The sequence below is a fragment of the Corythoichthys intestinalis genome, chromosome 9 (genome assembly GCF_030265065.1).
Source record: "Corythoichthys intestinalis isolate RoL2023-P3 chromosome 9, ASM3026506v1, whole genome shotgun sequence".
In the NCBI taxonomy this organism is placed as follows: Eukaryota; Metazoa; Chordata; class Actinopteri; order Syngnathiformes; family Syngnathidae; genus Corythoichthys; species Corythoichthys intestinalis.
Window position 1 is genome coordinate 18,688,424 of NC_080403.1, and position 24,743 is coordinate 18,713,166.

The 24,743-nt window shown below is 37.5% G+C and overlaps 1 protein-coding gene across 4 annotated transcripts in view; it reads right to left on the reverse strand.

Annotated features, from left to right (window-relative positions):
• The window catches only part of asic1b (acid-sensing (proton-gated) ion channel 1b), a 448,754-nt gene that overhangs the window by 32,280 nt on the left and 391,731 nt on the right, over window positions 1–24,743 (reverse strand). For all 4 annotated transcript variants that reach the window (XM_057846227.1, XM_057846228.1, XM_057846225.1 and 1 more), the window contains 3 exons: window positions 21,412–21,562; window positions 21,282–21,338; window positions 15,247–15,400 (listed from right to left, as the gene is read on the reverse strand). In XM_057846227.1, the coding sequence (XP_057702210.1) occupies window positions 15,247–15,400; window positions 21,282–21,338; window positions 21,412–21,562 (362 nt within the window). The remainder of the gene's footprint in view (window positions 1–15,246; window positions 15,401–21,281; window positions 21,339–21,411; window positions 21,563–24,743) is intronic.

The window sequence follows — 24,743 nt, forward strand, 5'->3', positions numbered from 1 at the left end:
ATAAACGGTCATTTTAGTAGTTGCTCTTTGCCCATTGTTAAAAGGGCAAATCTCGAAAGCAGCACAGTTTGTTTATCTCGGTCCATGATGCGTTTGTGTCGACAGCCGTTAGACAGCGGTGAAAACATCAATATGATGCCAACACGATCGCAGACATCATCAGACGGAGACTACGAAGCTCGTCGCCACGGTTGCCCAGCAAGAAGGTGAGCGCAACAACAGATGTTCTGCCGAAAAATAGCCGCCCTGCATGAAATGTCCCACCTGACGGGAGCGCCCACACGAAACGACTTTCTTGTACCATGAATATGTATTATTTTACTCTGCTTGAACTAATAAATGTCATACCTGTGTGATTGTCATTGGGATATGGTCGTGAAAACCTGTAGACTAATACACTTCTGTTCAAAGATGGTTATGTGGCCCAGTCCACGATTTGTTACTAAAATACAGTGCTAATATTTTGTGTAATTTAATGATTTAAAACTGATCTTACAGTCATAAATCCATTACTGTAATGCGTCAATGAAAACATTTAATGTTTTCACGTCAATAAAGCGTTATAAATAAGCGCTCCCGTCATGGGGGACATTTCACGCGGGGCAGCTATTTTTCGGCACACACCGGCCCGTTGTCGATCAAGTTTCATTTTACAATCGTGACAACGGTGACGCTCAGCTGACCAAATGTCGGTTTATATTCGGGCCGGTGCCGATTTTGGGTACCCGACTCCCCATCGTGACATAAACTGGAGTATGATTGGAAATTTTGTGGTCTCAGGACGAGCTCTGACGCACGGGACGGGACCGGATGGGAGGAAACATCGGTTTGGGCATCAAATATGGATCTGGCGACTGGATCGACCAAAACTTTTCCAAATAACGGCTTTTATGCAACTCATCCAATGAGTTTACAGCGTCTGAAAGCACCGGGGGTTCCATAATTTGCAAGTGAATCCACCTTTACAAACTACGATCATTGACAATACAACACACAATGACGGACACTATGGCGGCACAATACAGCGATCACGGGATTGTGTGACGTTGGTGATTGGGGTCTATTTACAACAAAGTCCGCCAAAACATTTTTACCGACTTGGCTGCTACGAACAACTTCGCTTTGACAACGGACATGTGAATGGACATGATGAGCATTGAGTGGTAAATTAAGAGTGCTCTGCTTCAAACTCGTTTATGATAGTCGATTGTCATATGCTGGTGTTGTTTAGTAATGAGCAGATGTGACTTGTGTGGCGTTTGCTAACTTTTTTAATGCACGCACACACTAGATATCATGAAATGGCAAACTAGATGTGCTACGTCCCATGCCATTGGCTACGTGAGCCCAGAGTGATTATGGGACACGTAGTCCATATACTACATCAATGAATTATAAACCGCCATGACTGAATGGGAGTTAAGCAGGCCAAATCAACCCATACCAGTGACTATAGACAATGATACAAATATTGTTAATTCAGTATGTGACACAGATGGATTTGGACCACAAATGGGATGTCTTGCTCGTGTAGTAAACCTAGCTGCTAAGAGAGCTTTAGCAATCAACAGTGTGCCCCGCCTCACTTTACAAACAGTAAAGACTGTTCTTAGCACTTTTATACAAAATTTCTTCAGATCAGTAAGAAGCACATACGTAAATATTATGCTCTAAAATGCATGTTTATATGATGGCAATTTAATTTTTGCATGTTAGCAAAAAAAAAAAAAAAAAAAGGTTTTTTTTTTTTTTTTTTCCCCCAGAGCATTAAATGTATTGAATCGAATCAAAAATCGTGTCTCCCGTATCGAAAATCGTACCGAACGGTGACTTAACTGTATCGTTGCATCCCTATGGAACACCATAGCAGAAGCTATGAGGGGGAAAAAATTCATTTGCCTGAATGCTTAAATTATTAAGTGTAATTTTATTTTCTTTCTTGAAAAACACATTTTGTTTATTCTGTGTTTCTGTGCGATATTAATATTGTTGTCTTTTACTTAAGCGGCATGGTCTATTATTTTTAGTTGGGATTTCTTAAAAAGTATTTTTGAATTTAAGAAGAAACATTTATCGCGTTTAAATGGGTGTACTTGATCTATTAATGTATACTGTATTCTCACTGTGTTATTGTAAATTGGTATAAAAAAAATTGGGGGGTGCAATATTATCGCATATCGCAATAATTTATGACATAAATTATCGCACACTAATATTTGTTATCGCGACAGGCCTACTTTATGTCGTATTTATGATTGGTGCACTTGATCATTTATTGTGTACATACGTTTGCTGTGAGTCTGTGACTTATTTACGTGTCACACTTCAAGTATATGAAGAATAAAGCACAGGTTTGGTGTCAAAAGAGTTGTTTTGATCTTTAATTTTCAATAACAGACAGCTCACACACAATACATCATCACTGATTGAGAGTGCCTCGGTGCTTTTATGATAACGTTAACATCAAGGCTTCCGACGCAGTTTGGGAAGTTCCATAGACGCCAGAAATCTGCTATGGCTTCCCACTGGCTAATGGAAGGACACGGCAAAGAAATTGGGCTGGAGGGCTTTGCAGACCTCGGACAAAATGCTGGACGCAGTGCTCGACGCCAGATTGAAGCTTGCCGCCACAGCTAGCTGGTTTTCACCCGAAGCTAGAAGAACGCTATGCGGCATCTAAAGTTGGACAGACCACCTCGAAACAGTCTTCTGTGTCGTCTTCGAAGATCCACATTCACGTTTCCATCTTGCATTGTGTATTTTTTTCTCCGTTAAACTAGACAAAAGGAAGTCAACAAGCATGCCCCAAAACCGTACAAACATAACACAACACCCATCTAGTGGCTTGGCGGTGAATTACAGAGCAACGCGTCACCTGGCCGGTAAACCATCGAATGTCGAATGACGCCGTAGTCGCTGCGCCGTCACCGCAACGCGGGAGCATAACTCAGGCTTTAGTCATATTTTAGTTGTTTCAAAAGGTGCTTGCCTTCATCTAGTTTTTGTTGACGAAAACTCCGACTAATTTCATCTTCTTTTAGTCGCCGTTTACTCAATATCTTCGTCTGTAAAATTCGGAAGTTTTCACTCCAGAAATAAACTATTTCGAGTGAATATTGACAGACGAGCCCATATTGTAGCATTTACAAATCTATCACACGAGTACATTATTTTCAATTAACTATATCCACCTGGATGCCAGGTACCGCATGTAAAAAAAAAAAGTTGACTAAAAGTTAAAGAGGACGCTCACCGTTAGCAACACCCTAATGCTAACGCAAACGTGAATGCTATGCTAATGCTACAAGTTACATTTATTGTGTGATGATCACTCAGCACAGACCTTTAAAGGCTAAAGCAACATTGCATATTCTCTCTTGCCAAGATAAGACAAAGCCTACCCTGTGTATCTTAAAACATGCAATGGGGAGACTGGAGAGAACACTAGAGGGTGAATTGGGGGGGGGGGCACAGCACATCACATGAGTGACACAACCAGACACTGCTACGATACAGGCTAACTACAGATAAAATGTCACAAATTGTGAACGTGATGAAAACTATGGCGTATTTTTGTCTCGTTCTCGTCTTGATAGACAAAAACTGGCGTTTGTGTCTTTATATTTTAGTCTCCCAAGACACAATTTTAGCTCATTATCGTCTCATCATCATCATGAAAAAATTGTTTGTCGAATAAATATTTTATTTATCGTCACCGTTGATGAAAACAACACTGACTGATGCTGGGTTCTGAAGGATTATTCCTCAAAGAATAAACTACTTCAAAAAAACTTTGAAAACTTCGAAACGTGCTCTCTCGATTTGGCACTTAAGTTTTAAGGTTGCAGCAAAAACGCAGGTTCTATGACAAAAAAAAAAGCCCCCTTCATTTACAATGGCAAAAACTTTGAAATTTCATAAATTAAAAATGTACCTTGTCCCACTTTTTTTGAATCCCAATTCACATAATTTACACTTAAGAAAATTCAGAAAATCAAGGCGCCCAAAAGATTTAAGTTTTTGCCAAAAACGTACAGTTTCACCAATATTTGACAAAAACACCCTTATTTAATTCGAATGGCTCCATTAATTCCCAGAAGCTCGCGAGAGGCCCCGGGCAGGGGAAACAAGTACTTTAACTTGCCCAGCCAGAGAAAAAATGTGAAAGAAATATAGATTCATAATGTGGATGTCCCGATCCGATCACGTGATTGGTTATCGGGCCGATCGCGCCCTTTTTCCGAGGATCGGGATCATGTGAAAAGGATCGAATTTTTAATTAAAAAAAGGCAGATTCTTAAAATTAGGTGACTCTGACTCGAGGGCAAAAATATTAAGCTTGAGAACGATAAACCACTACGACCGGATATCTGGTTTTACAGGTATGAGATACAGATGTATCAATAGTAAAGTTACCATTCGACAGTAATTAGCCATTAAATAGTCAATGAATCGATAGTAGAGATAGAATTCGGCTATCCCGAGCACAAGAATCGGCTTCTAATGCCTAGCTCAATGCATTGCTTAATATTTTACTTCACATGCTGCGCTTGTGTCAATCACTACACAGTGCACTTGGAACGAGACCGCACGCATGATATAATATGGACAAGCACTACTCACAGTCGTGGTTGCCTCAACTTCCCATGCATTTCGGCAGAACAGCTACTAGTCGCTGTCATTGCCCGATCGTCACGGGCGTGTCATAACAACCCGAGATCTAACGAAACCACTGTAACGCAAGCTACGTAGCATTTTCTTCACAGCCCAAAACGAAACTAGTAGTGGCAACGAAGCAACATGCTTAAACAATGGACAGTGTGATCACCGATGCCAGCGACGTGCAGCGATTGATTTTCAACGCACCTGGGAAAACAAAAATCGGAATTTGAAGTGATGAAGGCAGCCAGATCTGTTGGCATGGGACAGAGCTTGTGTGAAGTGTGGAGCGGTACAGAGATCGTGAGTTTTTAACCCTGAAAAATAACCCACTACAATGGTGGAAAGGGCGGCATATTGTTTCAACGAAACGCAGTCTACTTAAACATGAACATGTGGATTAGTTGATCTTCCTCAAGAAAAATCTGCCCTTCAAAAAAGATATGGACAGTGATGAGGAATAAAAAATGAGGAAGCACAGGCATAAGTGAATGACTTTGCTGTGTATTAGGTTAAAGCAGTACTTCTCAAATGGTGGGGCGCGCCCCCCCAGGGGGGCGCAGAGCGATGCCAGGGGGGGCGCGAGTGACCTCGGGGAACATGCTTTTTTTTTTTTTTTTTTTTTTTTTTTGCCGTACTAGAATAAAGTGTACTTGCACATCCACTCCGTGGGTGGCAGTGGCGCTCTCATTTTCAAAGTGCGTGCAGTATTTTTGAAGTAAGCAAGAGCACACGGAAGAGACTCATGCAGAGCTGGACTCACGCAGCGACCCACTGTCTTCTTCGGTTCTCACGTGTCCGGCCGAGAAGTGCCGTTTTCGGCTTGGGATCGTCACGACCACCGCCCTCACCTACGGTTCTCCCTCGGCCGCCGAGAATGCGCTTTTTTCGGGCCGTTTGCCTTTGACTTTTAATATAGTGGAAAATGAGGAAAGACCACTGTTTACTGAGTCTAAAAATGATTATAGCGGAGAAGCCAAATCAGTTAAGACGCCACTTAAAGACATTAGACCTCAATCTCATTGATAAGCCGCTTGACTATTTTTCAGCGAAAATGTGCCGAATACTGCCAATTTTCACAATCGTCCCGCTTTGTCAGTGTTATATCAGTAAACCAGTGAGCACTGTGGTGAATCAGCGAAAATAAAAACTTTCCTTCTGTCCAAAGACTCCCCCCCCCCCCTTCTATTCAGTTTTGTTTTTTTTTCGGTCAAATTTTTTGGCATGTTGTCCTGAAGAGTAAATGTTTCTAATCAATAGGGAATGGGACGTACTACGTCACTGTTTGGACGCGCCTCCATGCTGGCATTATGATTTACTTCCGGTTCGGCAGAGTCAATGCGGATTGTAACGTGTGGTAGTGCTAAGCTAACTCTTTCGGTGTTTTAGAAAGAAAATATGGGTGCTTATTGTTGCGTTACCGGGTGCAACAGCATCTCCTACGACAAAAAAAAAAAGGGGTTAGGAAAAATGGACTCACTTTTCACCGTTTTCCTGCATGGAGGCCCAAATATCAGATCACGAAGGTACGACGGATGGCTGGATTGCAGCGGTTCGTCGGAAAAGCATTTCTTATGATCATATTTCTGCTGGAATGAGAGTGTGTTCCTGTCATCTCTACTCTTGTAAGTTGAACGATTTATCCACTTTTGGTTTCAATACGTTTTTCTTTTTTTACACCGTTGTGTAAATCTGCCTCGGTAGCAATGCTCGCCTACTACGACCCACCTACCTGTTGTGTTCCTAGGTAAACCTGCTGACAACACATCCCGATTTGTCACCATCTCTCTTCTTGGATCATTTGACAAAGAAAATTTGTTCAATGGAGTGGTTCCATTTGTCCTGTGTCGGACTCAAACAAGCCCCTGCTGCAGACGCCATCTGGGTCTGCCCTTCTCGTCGATGAACTGCGGGCTTTTAACTTGTGAAAATGCAAGAACTGTAATGCACATATTTATTCTGCCTGGCTATTTAACTATGGCCAGTGACGTATTATTATTATTATTATTTTTTTAAACCACTTTGACAAAGACACGTTTCATTGTAATGTTGAATTTATATATTCTATTATTATTTTTAAATTATAATATTCTTATTTGCACTTATGGAGACTTTAGACTGTCAATTCAAATAGTGTTGGAAAAGTTGCAATACCTAAAATAGAAATGCAAGAACTGTAAAGTACATATTTTTACACCTTTATTTACCTAAGGCCACTGGATGTTTTTTAACTGCTTTGAAAAAATACAGGTTTTGTTGTGCTCTTGTATTTATTTAGTATATAGCTTTTTATAATGTATTATGTATTATAATATTTGCTGTCCCCTGCCAGAGTGTGGGCCATTTTGTACTAAAAGGATTTTAAACTGTCAGTTCAAATACTGTGTTGGAGACTAGTACTTGCAATACTTAAAATGGACATATTTATCCTGTCTGGCAATTTACCCAAGGCCAGTAAATAGGGTTTTAAACTGCTTTGACAAAGACACGTTTATTGTGCTCTTGTATTTGTGTATTACTTATAATTATATAATATTTGCTGCCACCGTCAGAGGGTGGGCCTTGTTTGCACTAATTTAAAGATTTTAAACTGTCAATTCAAATATCGTATTGGAGAAATTGCATTACTTGAAATAAATCTATTGCAACTTATCAGTCCCAGTTCTTGTCTACAACACTGTCCAAAAATTGTCAATGCATATTCCAAATAGAATAACAAAATTAAGTCACCTGACTTTGTAATTATTACACCTGTTTATTATGAAGACCTGAAGTAAACAACAAGCAGTTACAGTTTGTCAAGAAGTTGTTCAAGTCATGTTTTGGTATTCATATTTTATTGACTTTTCACAACAACACTTGGGATCGTGTTTGTAAGAGCAGAGCAAACTGAAGTTTCAGCGTGCACTCTTCGCCTTTCCAACCTCTCATAACGCTCCGATGTGGTGCGCTTGACCTCAGAATAACCCAAGAAGAGATATGGTGACCAATCGGGATGTGTTGTCAGCATTTCATATGCAGGTTTTCCTAGTAACACAGCAGGTAGGTGAGGAGGAGGAGTAGGTTAGCATTGCTACCGAGGCAGATTTACACAACAGTAAAAAAAACAACAACAAAAAAAACGGATTGAAACCAAAACGGATAAATCGTTCAACTTACAAGAGTAGAGATGAGGGGAATACTCTCATTCCAGCAGAAATATGATCATAAGAAATGCTTTTCCGACGAACCGCTGCAATCCAGCCATCAGTCGTGCCTTCGTGATCTGATATTTGGTCCTCCATGCAGGAAAACGGTGAAAAGTGAGTCCAGTTTTCCTCGCCCTTTTTTTAGTCGTAGGAGAAGCTGTTGCACCCGGTAACACAACAATACACACCCATAATTTCTTTCTAAAACACCGAAAGAGTTAGCTTAGCACGACCACACGTTACAATCCGCATTGAGTCTGCCGACCCGGAAGTGAATCATATTGCCAGCATGGAGGCGCGTCCAAACAATGACGTAGTACGTCCCATTCCCTATTTGAATTTGTTATTATTTACTGATTTTATTACATTTTATTTTTCAGTATCAAATGGTCAAAAATGTACCTTGAGTGTATTTTTACTGTTTGGATGTGACTTTTTATTTTTTATTTTTTTTAACTTCAGGCAAATTGAGATGCGCGTTGAGTCTTTTCTGTTACAAGCAACACAATGTTAAAAAAGTTATACTTTATTATAAGTTGATCTATGTTACTTTTTTTCTTTAATAGAAAAAAAAGGACACAATGTTAGGCTGAGGCATACTTATAATAGTAATATAGACGAATGATACTATTTACAGTGGCGGCAGAGAGTTGGGGGGGCGCGAAACATTTACGTCTTCCTTGGGGGGGCGTAACAGAAAATAATTGAGAAGCACTGGGTTAAAGTAATGATTATTGACCTGTCTAAAATGCCATGTTTTTATTCCCCCAATTATACCAGTCGTAAAGCATAATTTATTATTTATTTATGATAACACTAGCAGGTTTAATTCTTTTTTTTCTAGAGCTGCTGCATATAATTAATATTTTTTGTTGGTAAGATGTTTACGTTGAAAGTTTGCACTTAAATTATTTACCTCTTGTGTTAAAAACACCAGGAAATACAGTAAGTGAATTACTGCACTTTATTGTTGTCTGTTACTGGAGTTTTATTTTATCATCAATCCCATCCAACAAAATGACGGTCATATAGTAAGCCTTATTTTTTTTTCATAAAAAAATAAAACATAACATTGGTATGAAATTTTGTTGTTTAAGTTTGCTATATTAGGAATGTGGTCTTTTTATATGTTTAAAATACTGTAGAAACACACACAACAAATATTTACTATCGTATCGTTTTCACTATATCGAACTGTATCGTTCTTACACTGTATCGAATCGTATCGAATCGCTTGCCCTTAAAAATGTACCGTTTTTTAGTCGAATCGTAACCTGTGTATCTAGATACATATCGAATCGGCTTCATGCCAGAGATTCCCAACCCTAAAAAATATGTGACCGGGAGATCCCTAATTGATAAATGAATGCTTTAACATAAACTTATTTTCGCTGCTATTCGTGGCAAATTCAGGATAGGATAGGGTTACTTTACACCCTGACAGTTGGGTGTTGCGTTTGTTCTGATGGCCTGCAGACAGTAGCGTCATCTTAGCAAATGTGAAATGATGAGTCACGATGGCTTAGAACATTTGCAACGGGAACTGTCACTGAAAATTCCAACTAAACCTCCTATGTTAGTGTATGTGTGCATATTCCTCCTACTGCCTTAAGGCTGCAATCTTGCCATTCCATGAATATTTTCCTCGATCCATCCCGGAGGACGTGAAAGCGATTAACATCAAAACAGAGAAAATAAGGTGGGTGAATTCACTTCTAAGTGACGGAATTAAAGGAGTGACTTTAGGGGTGTTCTGACAGCATCTGGTGTAATTATCTTGTCCTGAACTGCTCCGCTGGGAACCATAGATGAAAGATTCAACTGTTACTGCACCTTCTTCCTGACTACTTAATAACTTAACTGAATCTTTTAAGCAGATTTGCCGGAGAAACACTTGATACAAAACGGAATAATCCAATTAAATTCGCTGTTGTCTCCTCACCTGGGGACGTGAGTGTTTTCGCGAGAGTAGTGGCGAGTGAATCGGAAGACCGGTAGCCAATGAACGACACATGATAAAAAATTGACTGTTTAATGACTTGTATACAAATATTTAACTCATCTATTGACATAGAAACAACACAAACATAGCATAAATAACCGTAGATTTCCCACTAAGTCAATTTGAGTAAACTGAGAGCCGAGCACTACTGTAATTTACGAACTATAAAGTGCACCTGATTATAAACCGCAACCCCAAATTTATAATAAAAAAAATAGAAAAAATATCGACATACAATATACGCCGCACTTGACTATAAGACACAGGTGTCCATGTCTTAATATTGGATATTTAAGTAAAGAAATGTTATACAAAAATAAATGACTGATTAAAAATATGTTTATAAATGAATAAACACGCATCAACACACCGAGTTGTGTTTTCATTCATATGCAGTGGCCTGTCAGGGGAGCAGACACCACAAGTCCCACTCATGTTCTTGCAAACGTAAAAAAAAACAAAAACCCACAACAATCTAAAAAAAAACAAAAAAAAAAAACACTGGCTTTACAAGGAAGAAAAATTGTATTTCCTCTTTACCTTGCCTTCTAAGCTTGAAGTGAACGCAGTCACAATCCGTCCTTTTTACAGTCCCTGACAAAAGTCTTGTCGCTTATCCATTTTGTAGAAACAATTGCTAATAACCTGACTTTTAATTATTCAATTGGTTTCCGAAATGGCTCATATGTAAGCTAAGACCCTCCCAAATGATGTTGAATGCAGAAAAATATATTTGTTTCACTGAAAAAAGATTCATCATTTAATGAAGACATAAAGGTCAAATTTTGGCAGGACAAAAGTTTTGTCGCAAAATTGAACAAAAAATGTACTTCAAATACAAAAATATGTTACAAAACATAAGCGAATTAAGTAGTGGTGCAGTGAGATCCAGCTTTAATATTTTGTAAGAATTCCATGTGCTTGAAGGACTGCATCCATGCGGTTCGGCAAGGATTCATACAATTTATTGATGAAGTCATCAGGAACATCAAAGAAAGCAGTCGTGCATGCCTCCCAGAGTTCATCAACATTCTTGGGTTTCGTTCCCATGCGTCCTCTTTCATCATACCCCAGACATGCTCAATGATGTTCATGTCTGATGACTGGGCTGGACAGTCCTGCAGGATCTTGATTAGAGCTGTCCCGACTAATCGACGTCATCGATGACGTAAATGCGTCGACGGGCAAAACATACCGTCGACGGGTAATGACGAGTTAAAAAAAATTACATGCGGATAAAGTTTAGAATGGCAGGCGGTTGTTACTGGCACCCCCAGGGGGGCCGCTGTTATTTCAATGTGGCCGGCGTTGTCAGATTGAGCAAAGAGGAAGAAAGTGGGCGAGCGAGCGAGAGAGAGGGAACGAGATCGGCGAGTTGGAAAAGTGCGCGGGCTGGGTAGCGCCGAGTTGAGTGGCTTCATCCCCCACGTTTTTGATTTGGTCAATAAAAGTATCCTTTAAGAGCCATCCGACGCCTCTCGGTGTTTTTTATGCACGCTGCCGCCTTCCCAAGGAGGAAATCGGACGAACCCAGACGAACCGACGACAACGAGCCAAGTGAATCGCCGGTGAGGAGTTGAAAACACCGCCAATTTCCAAAAAGAGCAGAGATGGTTACACGTGAAAGCGTCATAATGCCAAAAAAGCCGACCAGAATAACCAGAGCCTGGAATTATTTCAAGGAAAATATGGAGGGTGCCACTGTGTGTACTCTTGCATACCACGGTAGCACGTCGGCTATAAACGAACACTTGAAGCGCCGTCACCCAAGTATAATTTTCGAAGACAACAAGAAACAACAAGCTAGCGGATTGTAAGTCCATACAACTCTCTAACGATTTTTTAAATGGAAGTTGCCTTTATGTGCGTCGTATCAACGCGCATTTTATTTAATAAAATAATTAATATAATTATATATTTTTTAAAATTATTATTAAATTTATTAGGATCATGGAAGCTCCCACTTAGGGAAAATATATACATATATCCTGTATATACATAATATAAAAAATATATATGGAAACACCACTGGCCTGCTTACTGTAATCCATGACTGCACTAATGTTAGTTATTTAATATTATATAGTTTTAAATATAGTAGTATACTATAAAATTAATACTATATACTTAATTTTTGTTACTGTGGGTATGTGTGCCTTTAATTAATTAATAATTGTGGTAATATTTCAGTGTGGCCTCTGCGTTATCTTCAGGTTAAAACAAACAAAAGTTGAACAATTTTTCCCCTACCCAAAAAATGCGGAATGCACACCGGAAAGAGCATCTGAACTCACACAAAGTATTCTGAAAATGATTGTCCGGGACATTGCAATTCATTTTAACATTTAGAACAATATAGACAATGACATACCGCAAAAAGAGTAAGAATTGTTTTGACTCCTGTTAAAAAGGTGAAGTCACAGTGTTTCCGTTTACATTTTTTTGCACCAGTTAATGCCAGCAGCATTTGACCTCATTGTTTGTGATTTATTATTGATATTTATGTTATTTATTTATACATTAATAAAAAATTTAGGTATTCCAAAATGTTTTTTGTGAATTAATAAGCTTTAGCAAAAATGTCATTATTAAATTAGTAAAAAAAAAAAAAAATTATTAGATTAGTCGACTAATCGTAAAAATAGTCGGCTGACTAATCGGGAGGAAATTAGTCGTTTGGGACAGCCCTAATCTTGATCTTCTTTGCCTTGAGGAACTTTGAGGAAGGGATTGAAGTATGCAATGGAGCACCATCCTGCTGCAAAATTTGCCCGTTTTTATGGTTAGGAATGTAAGAGGCAGCTAAGATTTGTTGATATTTCAGACTATTCATGTTGCTTTCCACCCTTCAGATCTCTCAGGGTGCAGACAATTAAAAAACCGTGTGGCATTTGCCAAGGCCCACAACTTGCCAAAAGAATGGACGCTGGAAAAGTGGCAAAAGGTGGATTTTTCAGATGAATCTTCCACTGAATTACACCACAGTCGCCGCAAATGTTGCAGGAGACCTACTGGAATCCGCATGGATCCAAGATTCACTCAGAAAACAGTGAAGTTTGGTGGTGGCAAAATAATGTTCTGGGGTTACATCCAGTATAGGGGTGTGCGAAAGATCTGCAGGGTGGGAGGCAACATAAATAGTCTGAAATATCAACAAATCTTAGCTGCCTTTTACATTCCTAACCATAAAAAGTAACAAATTCTGCAGCAGGATAATGCTCCATTGCATACTTCATTCTCAACCTCAAAGTTCCGCAAGGCAAAGAAGACCAAGATCCTCCAGGAGTGGCCAGCCCAGCCACCAGACATGAACATCATTGAGCATGTCTGGGGTAGGATGAAAGAGGCAGCATGGAAGATGAAACCCAAAAATGTTGATGAACTCTGGGAGGCATGCAAGACTGCTTTCTTTGATGTTCCTGATGACTTCATCAATAAATTGTATGAATCCTTGCCGAACAGCATGGATACAGTCCTTCAAGCCCATGGAAGTCTTACAAAATATTAAATTTGTATCTCACAGCACCACTACTTAATTCGCTTATGTTACGTAACATATTTTTGTATTTGAAGTGCATTTTTTGTTCGATTTTCACACTACTTACTGTAGGCGACAAAACTTTTGTCTTGCCAAAATTTGACCTTTATGTCTTCATTAAATGATAAATCTTTTTCAGTGAAGCAAATATTATATTTTTGTACATTCAACATCATTTGGGAGGGTCGTAGCTTTCATATGAGCCATTTCTGAAACCAATTGAATAATTAAAAGTCAGGTTATTAGCAATTATCTCTACAAAATGGATAAGCGACAAGACTTTTGTCAGGGACTGTAAATCAAACCAAAGTCAAAACACCCAGGGCTAGCCTTAAACCAGGCATGTCCAAAGTCCGGCCCGGGGGCCAAATGCGGCCCGCGGTCAAATTTCATCAGGCCCCCAGCCTCTGTCATAAGATCAATAACGTCTGGCCCGCACACAGACTTAATAAATTGGTCAGCAGTACTGCAACCAGCATATGAAGTATCTTACAAACGAAATTCTGCTCCTCATTTACCCACTAAAATGTAGCAGGACTTTAACCCTTTATTGCCAAATATATCACATTTGATACACCTAAAATTTCATGATTTTGAGATGAATTTAGAATTTTGACATTTCTTCTTGAAAAAAAAAAAATGATGGATGAAATTCAATACATGCATCTGCAGGTTCCATGAGAAAACAAAACATGATTTAGCAACGGTTATAGATATTAGAGCGCTTATTACACATATTCATTTTGACTTTTCTTTTTACAAATTTGAAAAAAAAGGTTTCATTTGGACCTTATTTTTCCAATTTTGGGATTCTCTGATAATTGCTGCATGTTTCAGGTATTTAAGGGCTAAGAAACATTACCCGTGTGACCCATTACTTCCATTTTCTAAAATGGCGACAATCAACAAAAAAAAGTAAGTTGACTGTGACGGCCGACACTTCAAGGATAGGTGGAAATTGGACTATTTCTTCACTAAAATACACAACAACTGTGTCTGCCTCATTTGCAAAGAGACAGTCGCTGTTTTTAAAGATTTCAATGTGAGGCGATATTACCAAACAAGACACGCTGACATGTACGACAAGATTACAGGGAAGAAACACAGGGAGAAATTGAAGCAACTTGAAGCTAGTTTAATTTCACAGTAGCAGTATTTCGCAAGAGCCCAAGAGTCGAAAGAGAACGCCACAAAGGCTAGCTGTGAGATTGTTGAAATTATTCAATAAAAAAAATAATAAAGCAAATGTGACACACTGAATGGCTTGCTAAAATTTGCTTAAATATATTGTTCTACGTAAAGAATCTCAGCCAAGGTCGGCCCCCCACATTTTTACCGCACCAAATCTGGCCCCCTTAGCAAAAAGTTTGGACACCCCTGCCTTAAACTGTTCTTTTGTAATAGGATAAAGCATCAGACGCAGCCTTCCTGGTGAATAGTGTCCCATGAGTGTTGGTTGAAGAGAGCTTATAAGCGCTAGCACCGCGTCCTCTTGTCGTACCAAACAGTGGATGTCCATCCTTTTAAAATCGTTATTTTGTAACGGCATATAACATCCTATGGAGTCCCATTCATCTATATAAGACCCGGAGTTTTTGACAATGTCTGACAAAGCTTCTGGCAATCTTTGTTGGCGCTACTGTAGCAGCCACGAACAATGTCATGGTGAATTTTCGATATCCTTTAAAAAAAAATAAATAAATAAAATAAAATGTTTAATTATCAATTTTTAGACTTGTATGGTTCTTCTGTAGTGGTAGCAAAGGTCTTCCAGACAAAAATTGGCATGTACCAGAAATTAACTGTTAAATTAAAAGTGGTTAGCAGCTGCTTATAGTCCCAAAAAATACAGTACTTACGCTATGTACTGCTCCGTCTTGTTGAATTTCTTGGCGAGGTACTTGGCTGAAGCCTTGCTAGGAATCTTGACGAAGGACATCTCTTTACCATAACGTGTCAAGTTGCACGGTGTCTCGCACACGCAGTAGTCGTTGTCACGTTCCACCAGGAAGTCTAGGCGGGGAGAATGCGAAGAAGTCAAGCGAGAATTTATCACGGATACGACATGATAAACAACGCCTGTGGAGAGTGAGAGAAAGTGGCGGTGTTGTGCCGCGTACGCCGCGAGGTGAGGGTGACGGATGAGGTTTTGTCATGCGGACATCTGAAAGTGCGAGTCAATTAGGAAACTGACAACGGATTGAAGGCGTATCTCAAAGCGACAGTCGCTGAGAAATACGTACTTATGGGTTTTTCCGGACAAGGAGGACATTTTACCTTCCACTCTTCAAATTTTAAATAATCTGAATACAAACACTAAAACTTTCAGGTTCTCAGTAAATTTGCCTTTCCTTCAACAAAAATACTATTAGATATTTGATACATTTCTTTTTGTAACCCTAACAGGGCACTCTTTTAACACATTGGCTACCATTGACGGTACTAAACGTCCAATCCATTTTGACTTGGAGGGGAGAAAAGAAATCAACGTTCATTCAATGGCACTGAAATATAAAATTTCACAGCCAGTCTTCCCGGTTTAAATGAATAAGACATCTATCACCGTCAATGGCATGCAATGGAGTTAAATACATTGATGATGATGATGATGAAACTTTTTTTATTTCGAGCATGCACACACAAAAGAAACAAAAAACATACAATATAATTCAACAAAAATAATTGTACTCGAAAGGGAGTGGGAAGAAGAAAAACTTATTTTGTCCCACCCCTGATCTCATTGTCCAGCATCCTTACTCGTGGGATACTCATGTCCACACAATGAAAAGAAGAAAAAAGGAAAAACAGACAAAAACAACTAAACCAACAGACAACCAACTAATGTTGGCTCATTCCCAAAAATTTCAATATTTACACCAACTGACATAAACAGCAACACACATTGTCAGCAAATGTCATTATATTGTGACCAGACCATATTTTTATACAGCGATTTAAATTTTTGGATATTCTGACACTGCTTGAAATGATTGTCTAAATTGTTCCAGAGTTTCACTCCACATACAGACACACGAAAACGTTTGCAAGTGGTTCGAAATCTTGGCAACATAAAATCTCCAGAGCCTCGCAGACTATGGATATTCTCACGAACCTTAAATAGGTTTTGTAAATTTTGGGGCAGTAATTCATTTTTTGCTTTAAATAGCATTATAGCTGTATGATAGTTTACAAGATCTTTGATTTTTAATAGTTTTGAGAGAGCAAATAAACGGTGGGTGTGATCGAGAAATCCAACCTTATGTATGATTCGTACCGCACGTTTCTGCAATGTGACTAATGAATTGATGGTAGATTTGTAAGTGTTTCCCCACACTTCAATACAATATGTGAAATATGGGAGCACTAGAGAACAGTACAAAGTGCGGAGTGCACTGTCATCAAGGTATGATTTCACTTTGTTTATTAGTGACAGGCTTTTGGAGATCTTGGTTTTGATGTGTCTGATGTGGGGTTTCCATGATAATTTACTATCTACAATAACTCCTAGAAATTTGAATTCATTTACATTCCCGATTGGGACCCCATCAATCTTTATTTGTAGTTCTGCGTTATATTTTAGGTTACTAAATATCATTACCTTTGTCTTATTTAAGTTAAGTGATAATTTATTTATATCCATCCACCTCTTTAATTTACTTAATTCCTCATTAACGGTAGTTACCAATTCATTTTGGTTTTCACTACTATAGAATATGTTTGTGTCATCTGCAAAAAGTATAAATTTCAATAACTGAGATACAGTATATATATCGTTGATATAAATATTAAATAATTTTGGTCCCAAAACAGACCCCTGAGGGACCCCATGAGAGATACTGAGATGTTCTGATGACCATTTCCCCATTTTCACATATTGTACCCTTCCTGTTAAATAACTTCTCAACCACTCCCCAGCAACCCCCCTGATACCATACAGATGTAGTTTCTTGAGTAAAATTGTGTGATCAATTGTGTCAAAAGCTTTCTTTAGATCAATAAAAATTCCAACAGCATGTTTTTTTTCATCCAATGCATTTGTGATTTCTTCTACTGCATCTGTAATTGCCATTGAGGTGGTTGTTTTTGTTCTAAACCCATACTGGCCCTGGTTAATTATGTTGTGTTTATCAAGGAAATTATTAAATCGGCAGGTAAATAGTTTTTCCAAGATTTTAGAAAATTGTGGTAATAGTGATATTGGTCTATAATTTGTGTAACTGTGTTTACTGTCATTTTTGTGTATTGGAATTACTTTAGCAATTTTCATTTTGTTTGGAAATTGACCCGATTGAAATGATAAATTACAAATATAAGTGAGGGGCGTTGCTATACTATGTATAACTTTTTTAACAATAAACATGTCAATATCGTGACAGTCGGTGGACAGCTTGCTCTTGCACTTCAATGCAGTATTTATCACCTCCTGCTCACTGGTTGCATAGAGAAAGATTGAATTCTGATTCCGTTTAATTCTTTTATAATAGTGGTCGGGGTCCTGGTCCGGAATACCTGCAGCCAATTCTGAACCAATTTTTACAAAGAAACTATTAAAGCTGTTAACAACTTTTTTCATATCATAATTTATACCATTCTTTTCAATGAAGTGGTCAGGATATGTTGCCTTGCTAGATCCTTGTTTGATTAATTTGTTCAATATGTTCCATGTGCCTTTTATATTATTTTTATTTTCATATAATTGCTTGTTGTAGTATAGCTTTTTGCTAGTTCTTATTATAGCTGTTAATTTGTTCTTGTAAATCTTATATTTCAGTTCAGCTTCTTTGGTTTTTAACTTGATAAACAACTTGTATAAATAATTTTTCTTTTTGCAGGCGTTGATTATTCCTTTTGTCAACCAAGGGCATTTGAATTCCCTTTTCTTTGTACTGCTTCCTTCAACAGGACGGTGCGTATTATAAAGAGAAATAAATTTCTCTAGGAACTTATCATATGCACTGTCCACATTTGATTCCCTAAATACAGTAGTCCAATCCTGGACCATCAAACTGTTATTGAATGCGTTAATATTTTCTTCGGTTCTTTTCCGTTGATATACCACTTCACTATCCTCACTTTTCCAGATATCACAATCAAATAAGATAAAAACCGGTAAATGATCTGTAATATCACATATGAGCAAGCCACTGACTATCTGATTTCCCAAGTTGTTAGTAAAGATATTGTCGATAATTGTAGCACTGTGTGATGTAATCCTACTTGGTTTTGTTATTGTTGGGTAAAGAGACATACTATACATTGTATCCAAAAAATCGTCTATTGCTGCCAGTTTGCTTGGATTTAATAAATCAATATTAAAATCTCCACAGATGAATAATGTTTTTTGCTTAATAGTGGAAAACAATTGGCCCATCCATTCAGTGAAGGATTCAATACATGAACCTGGTGATCGATAGATACAGCTGACAATTATATTTTTCTTTTTTTCATTGTAGATCTCTATTGTCAAACATTCCATGCACCCATCCAGTGTTCTTGACATATCTGTTAATACCATACATTTAATTGATTTATGTATATATAGGGCAACTCCACCACCAGTTTTCTTCTATTTATGTATTTTAATTCATAATCATCCATAAGAAAATCAATACCTTTATCAATATTAAACCACGTTTCTGTGATATCAATTATGCTGAAGGGGTGTGTAAATTGTTGCAGATAGTCTTTGATAGAGCTGGGGTTGGGGATCAACTTCAGTGAGTTAAATATTTTGGTTGGTGAATCAACTTTAGAGAGTTACTTGGGGCCCCAACCAGTAATTTTTTGTTTTTATTCATTTTAATTAATTTAGTTTTTTATTAAGATATTTTCTTATTTTATTTATAATAATAAAAAATACAACAAAGATTATTCATTGAAAAAAATAATATAATCATAATTTCTATTATTTAGAGTCATTTTTAAATGACCAAAATTTCCTCGTTTTTATTTCTCATATTTTTATAAAATAGTTATCTTTCATCAAATGTCTCACTCCCTCTCTATACTGTATGTATATAAATATAGCGATGAGCAGAAGTATTTGCACCCCTTGTGATTTGGAAAATTAACCTACTTAGAAAATAGGTAGAGGTGTGAAATTTCAATCATAGATGCATCTCCACTTATAGAGACATAATCTAAATAAAAATAATAATCCGGAACTCACATTGTTTGATTTTTCAATAATTTACTTGAAATTTACTGGGGTTCATAAATATTTGTACCCCTGGAGAATCAGTGCTAATATTTAGTGCAGAAGCCTTTGTTTGCAATTACAGAGGTCAGACGCTTTCTGTAGTTCTTCACCAGGTTTTCACATATGGAAACAGGGATTTTGGCTCATTCCTCCACACAAATCTTCTCTAGATCTGTCAGGTTTCGGGGCTGCCGTTAAGAAACACGAAGTTTCAGTTCCATCCAAAGATTCTATTAGATTGAGGTATGTAGACTGGCTAGGCCACTCCAGAACCTTGACATACTTTTTACGCAGCCACTCCTTGGTCTGTTTGGCTGTGAGCTTCGGATTTTTGTCATGTTGGATGATCCAGCCACGACTCATCTTCAAGTGTTTGACTAAGGGAATGAGGTTGTGGCTCAAAATCTGGTGATGATACTTTTCACCATTCATCCTCTGCTTTATACAGTAGAGTCGTCCTGTCCCCTTTGCCGAAAAGCAGCCCCAAAGCATGAGGTTTCCACCCCCATACATCACAGTGGTGATGATGTTCTTGGGATTGTATTCATCCATAGACTTCATGACTCACCCTTCTTTTTCCTCCACACACGACGAGTAAAGTTTGCACCAAAAAGTTCTACTTTGGTCTCATCTGACCCCCATGACCCCCCCCTGCATCATTCAGATGTTCCCTGGTAAACTTAGACAGGCCTCACATGTACTGGCTTCAACAGGGGAACCTTTTGAGCAATGCATGATTTTAAACCATTGCATCATAGTGTTCTACTAGCCTTTAAAACTGTACATTCAGCTCTCTTCAGGTCATTGACCAGCTCCTGTCATGTAATTCTAGGCAAAGCCCTCACTTTTCTTATCATAAGTGATGCCCCACGAGGAGAGATTTTATGTAGCCCCAGCCTGAGGTAGATTATCAGACATGTTTAGCCTTTTCCATTTTCAAACAATTGCTGCAACTGATAATTTATTCTCACCAAGCTGCTTTCCAATTGTCCCATAGCCTTTTTCCAGCTTTGTGGAGCTGAACAATTTTTTTCTGTGGTGTCTCTTGAAAGCTCTCTGGTCTTGCCCATGGTAGAAGTTAGATTATGACTGACTGTGATGTGCAAAGGGGACAATAATGAGCTAAAACTTGTGGTGGTCGGTGGACTTTTTTAAGGTAGACTGACAACTCTTTGAGTGTCATAATTATTGCAGATTCTTAGGGGTACAAATACTTAAATCATACAATGTGAATTCCAGATTTTTTTTTATTATGTCTCTTTAAGTGGAAACATATCTATGATTGAAATTTCAGATCTTTACCTATTTTCTAAGTGGGTGAACTTGCAAAATCACAGGGGTTGCAAATACTTTTGCTCCTCACTGTATATACGGTATATTTATATATACAGTATATGAATGATTTTTTTTCCTTGTCTATAAAGCTAGCTTTTACTCCTAAGAAAAACCTAACATTAGTCCATCTTTAATCCGCTAATCCTGTTCATTTGATTATACCAAGTATTATCCATATAAAATAAACAACATACCTATGAAAAAATTTAGCCATTGATCTGTAAACTGAGCTGATCAAGCCAGTGATGTTCATTGCCAATTATTGATGAATATATGGCAGAAAACTTAAGGCTTATTTAATTTTCCAAGAATTTTGAAGCTAAAATGTACTCAAATTCTGCAATTAACATTATCGCTTACCTAAAGCTGGATCTGCACACTCCTTATACTGCTCAGGGGTGCAGTAGGGGGCATCTCCTGTAGGTAACAGAGAGAACACTGAGGATCTACAACATTAATCATTACTATCTATAATAATCTCAGTCTTTACCGGGCATGTGGACCATCCTGCAGTTGCAATTTTCCACCAGGTAACGCGTCTCGCAGTCTATGCGACAGGCAGTTATGCTGTACGTGCTGAAGAAGTCCGAGTCCATTGGGGTGGCCTTGCAATCTCCCCAAGGTGGTGGCAAATAGGTCAGCTGGGAGCAAAAAAAAAAAAAAAAAAAAAAAAAAAAAAAAAAAAAGGAAATTATTACAAAGTATGCTGGATTTACACTGCATTGTTCCTTATGTTAATTTTAATCCTCCCACTTTTTAAACACACGTTTTCATTTATAGCTTGTAATTTATTTACTATATTTTTGTTGTCTGCCTTGGAGCCTTGACAACACTCACAAGCAGCACTCACGTTGCCACTGTGCGCTAGAAATCCTCAGAATTTCTTTTATTTCTAAAAGTGGGGATTGTTGTCAGATTATTATTATTTTTTAAAATTATTCTTGGGAACCTGTAAAATTACATTACTTGATGTGTTGTTTTGATTTTAGAAGGCGTTTTTGGATGATGAAGTTTTACATACACAGTAACAACTTCTGAATAATAAAAAAAATGCAGATATATTCAAAGGGCACTAAATATTTATGATTGTAAATGGTCTACGCTCTACATGCGTCTGAACTATCGTGCGACAAGGCACGCCAAAGCGAAAGACAACAACATAAATGAATACAGCCAAGTGCGGGCCAAAAACTTATCTCCCTCAGATTAATGCACTCATATATCAAATGATTCAGCGTATTTATTACTTGTCTAGCAGAGAGATCACATTTTTATGAAGCTCTGCTTATTCAGTGTGTGTGTGTACGTTTACAGTGACCGTTATTCTCTTTTACAGGGATGGCTTGATGGCAGTATCAGCACAGGCAGTGACAAGGCTGAATGAATGTGCCCAACAAAACGTCTTCTTTACCGTAACACTAAGATACTATATACTCTGCCTTTTATCCACATACTTGTTTTAGTTATGTATGTGAGCAGCTATGAGTAGGTCAAGATCTGGTTTTGAAGACCAGTCAATTCTTTGTCACAGGATGTGAAAAAATGTTGTTTTCCCATCTTGTTTCACATTTAAAGTGTACAGGCCTCTGTCATCATTTAAAGTTGGAGAACTTGAAAAATCAGTGGTTGAATTATTATTACCGGTATTTTTTTTATCCCACTGTAATTTACCATAATCAAATGCTTCCCTTCTAGAATCGACGAAACATTTAAAATAAATTAATAAATTTAAAAATTGGATACAGCATGTTAATTTAATTTAGAAAATCAATAAAAATGTGTCAACTCAATACAACTTACAAATTAATATTGAGGGGTTGAGGTATAGGGTTTTAGAATCAATCTGAAAATAAGTTCAAGAAATATAAAACAAACAAAAGAAATGGGAAGAGCTTATAATTTTAAAATGAAAAATAAAATTACAGAAATAAAACGTGGCATCAAAACTAAACGAAAGAAGAATGTAGAATAATTCATGGTACGGTAGTAGAAATTCATGTTTTGTAATGCGATGTAAAATAATGTTAAAAACACAAAAACCCATATCTGTAAAATTTAGGGCTGTCAAACGATTAAAATTTTGAATCGAGTTAATTACAGCTTAAAAATTAATTAATCGTAATTAATCGCAATTCAAACTATAAAATATGCCATATTTTTCTGTAAATTATATATATATATTCTGTAAAATAAATTGTTGGAATGGAAAGATAAGACACAAGATGGATATATACATTCAACATACGGTACATAAGGACTGTAGTGGGCATTTCACTCTACTGTCATTTAAATCTGTCTATGCTGTCCTCACTCCGAAGCGCCTACTTTTTCCAAAGCTATACAGCCAGTGAACGACGCCTTAATAATTAGACTTCTTCCTTTTTCATCTGATTTATTAATAAAATGGCCTCAAACCATTGTCCTCTTTAGACCGTCGTAAAACTACAAAATAAAAGTACACAAGCATTGCATTAGCAACAACGTTAGCTTAGCACGCTATACAGGTTCACTAAACATAAACAAAAAGCGTCTCATACAAAAAATATAACATTTCGCTTACTAACATAATATGTACATTCTTTACAACAACCATACTTACGGACAAATCTTGTCCAAGGATCAAATAAGCACAACATTATCAGCCCGAGACGTTGTGCAGCCATTATGAAGAAAGAAAAGAAGAAAATAATAAACCATGTCACAAAGCGACCACAAGAGTTCGCTGTTGGACAGCACAAAATGCCTTGCTGTAAAATTTACCAAAAGGCAGGATACTTTCTGAGCGGGACATGTGCGTTAATTGCGTCAAATATTTTAACGTGATTAATTTAAAAAATTAATTACCGCGCGTTAACGCGATAATTTTGACAGCCCTAGTAAAATTGTGAAGTACTAAAAACATTCACACAATCCTTTATCTGTTGTTGCCCAATAAGCTTAACTCATTTGAAAATAATGCCTAATGTCATATGAAAACTAAACTAGCAAATACGTTATAATAGGGCTGAATGATCCGGTTTAAAAAAATAATCACTTTTTTTTTTTTATATCGTCTGAATATTCTTTTCATAATTTTTTCTGTGACTTGTTTGTGTTTTTTTAAGTTTTTTAAGTCTGCCATTGTATGTTGCCATTAAGCTAGCAGGCGCTTGAAAAATAAAATGTATTGTTTTTTCGTGCCCAATAAGTGTAATTTTGTTTGTTATGTGTGTTATCTCTACAGTTTACCTAACGTAGGGTGTAATATACTGCTTGAAAACCATCAATATATGAGTGACCCCTTTTTGAGAGACTGCTAAAAATCTGACAGAATTGTTAGTTTGCACCTGTATATGTAATTTATATGGTCGATTAAATACGACATGGCTGATTAATGAGATCGTTCAAATTTTTTTTTTCTAATTTCTGATCCCGATCTTAAAACCGCTAAGACTAAGTCTCTACCCTCTGATTTTTGTATTATAACCTCTTTCTCACTTTTCAAATCCAGACTCAAAACCAAAGACGTAGGTTTGCTAAGGTGGTGGTAGGGACAAAACACTACCAACTTTTCAAGATGCTCTAATTGTCCTCAAAAACTTTTAAGCAATCTTATTTGCATTATATAATGACTTCAGTTATATAGGTCATTTGGCTTGTCTTTCCATTTATTGTATGGGTAGGATTACCCCTACCATTATTAAGTGAATTATTAGCATTATGTTCAGACTTAGATTCACCACTTTTCTTGCTGAATGTGCGGGTCCATTTTTCCCCCCTCAAACGCACGTTTGATTGGCTGATGACTTGACCCACCCCTGACACACACATGCACGGTCAAAC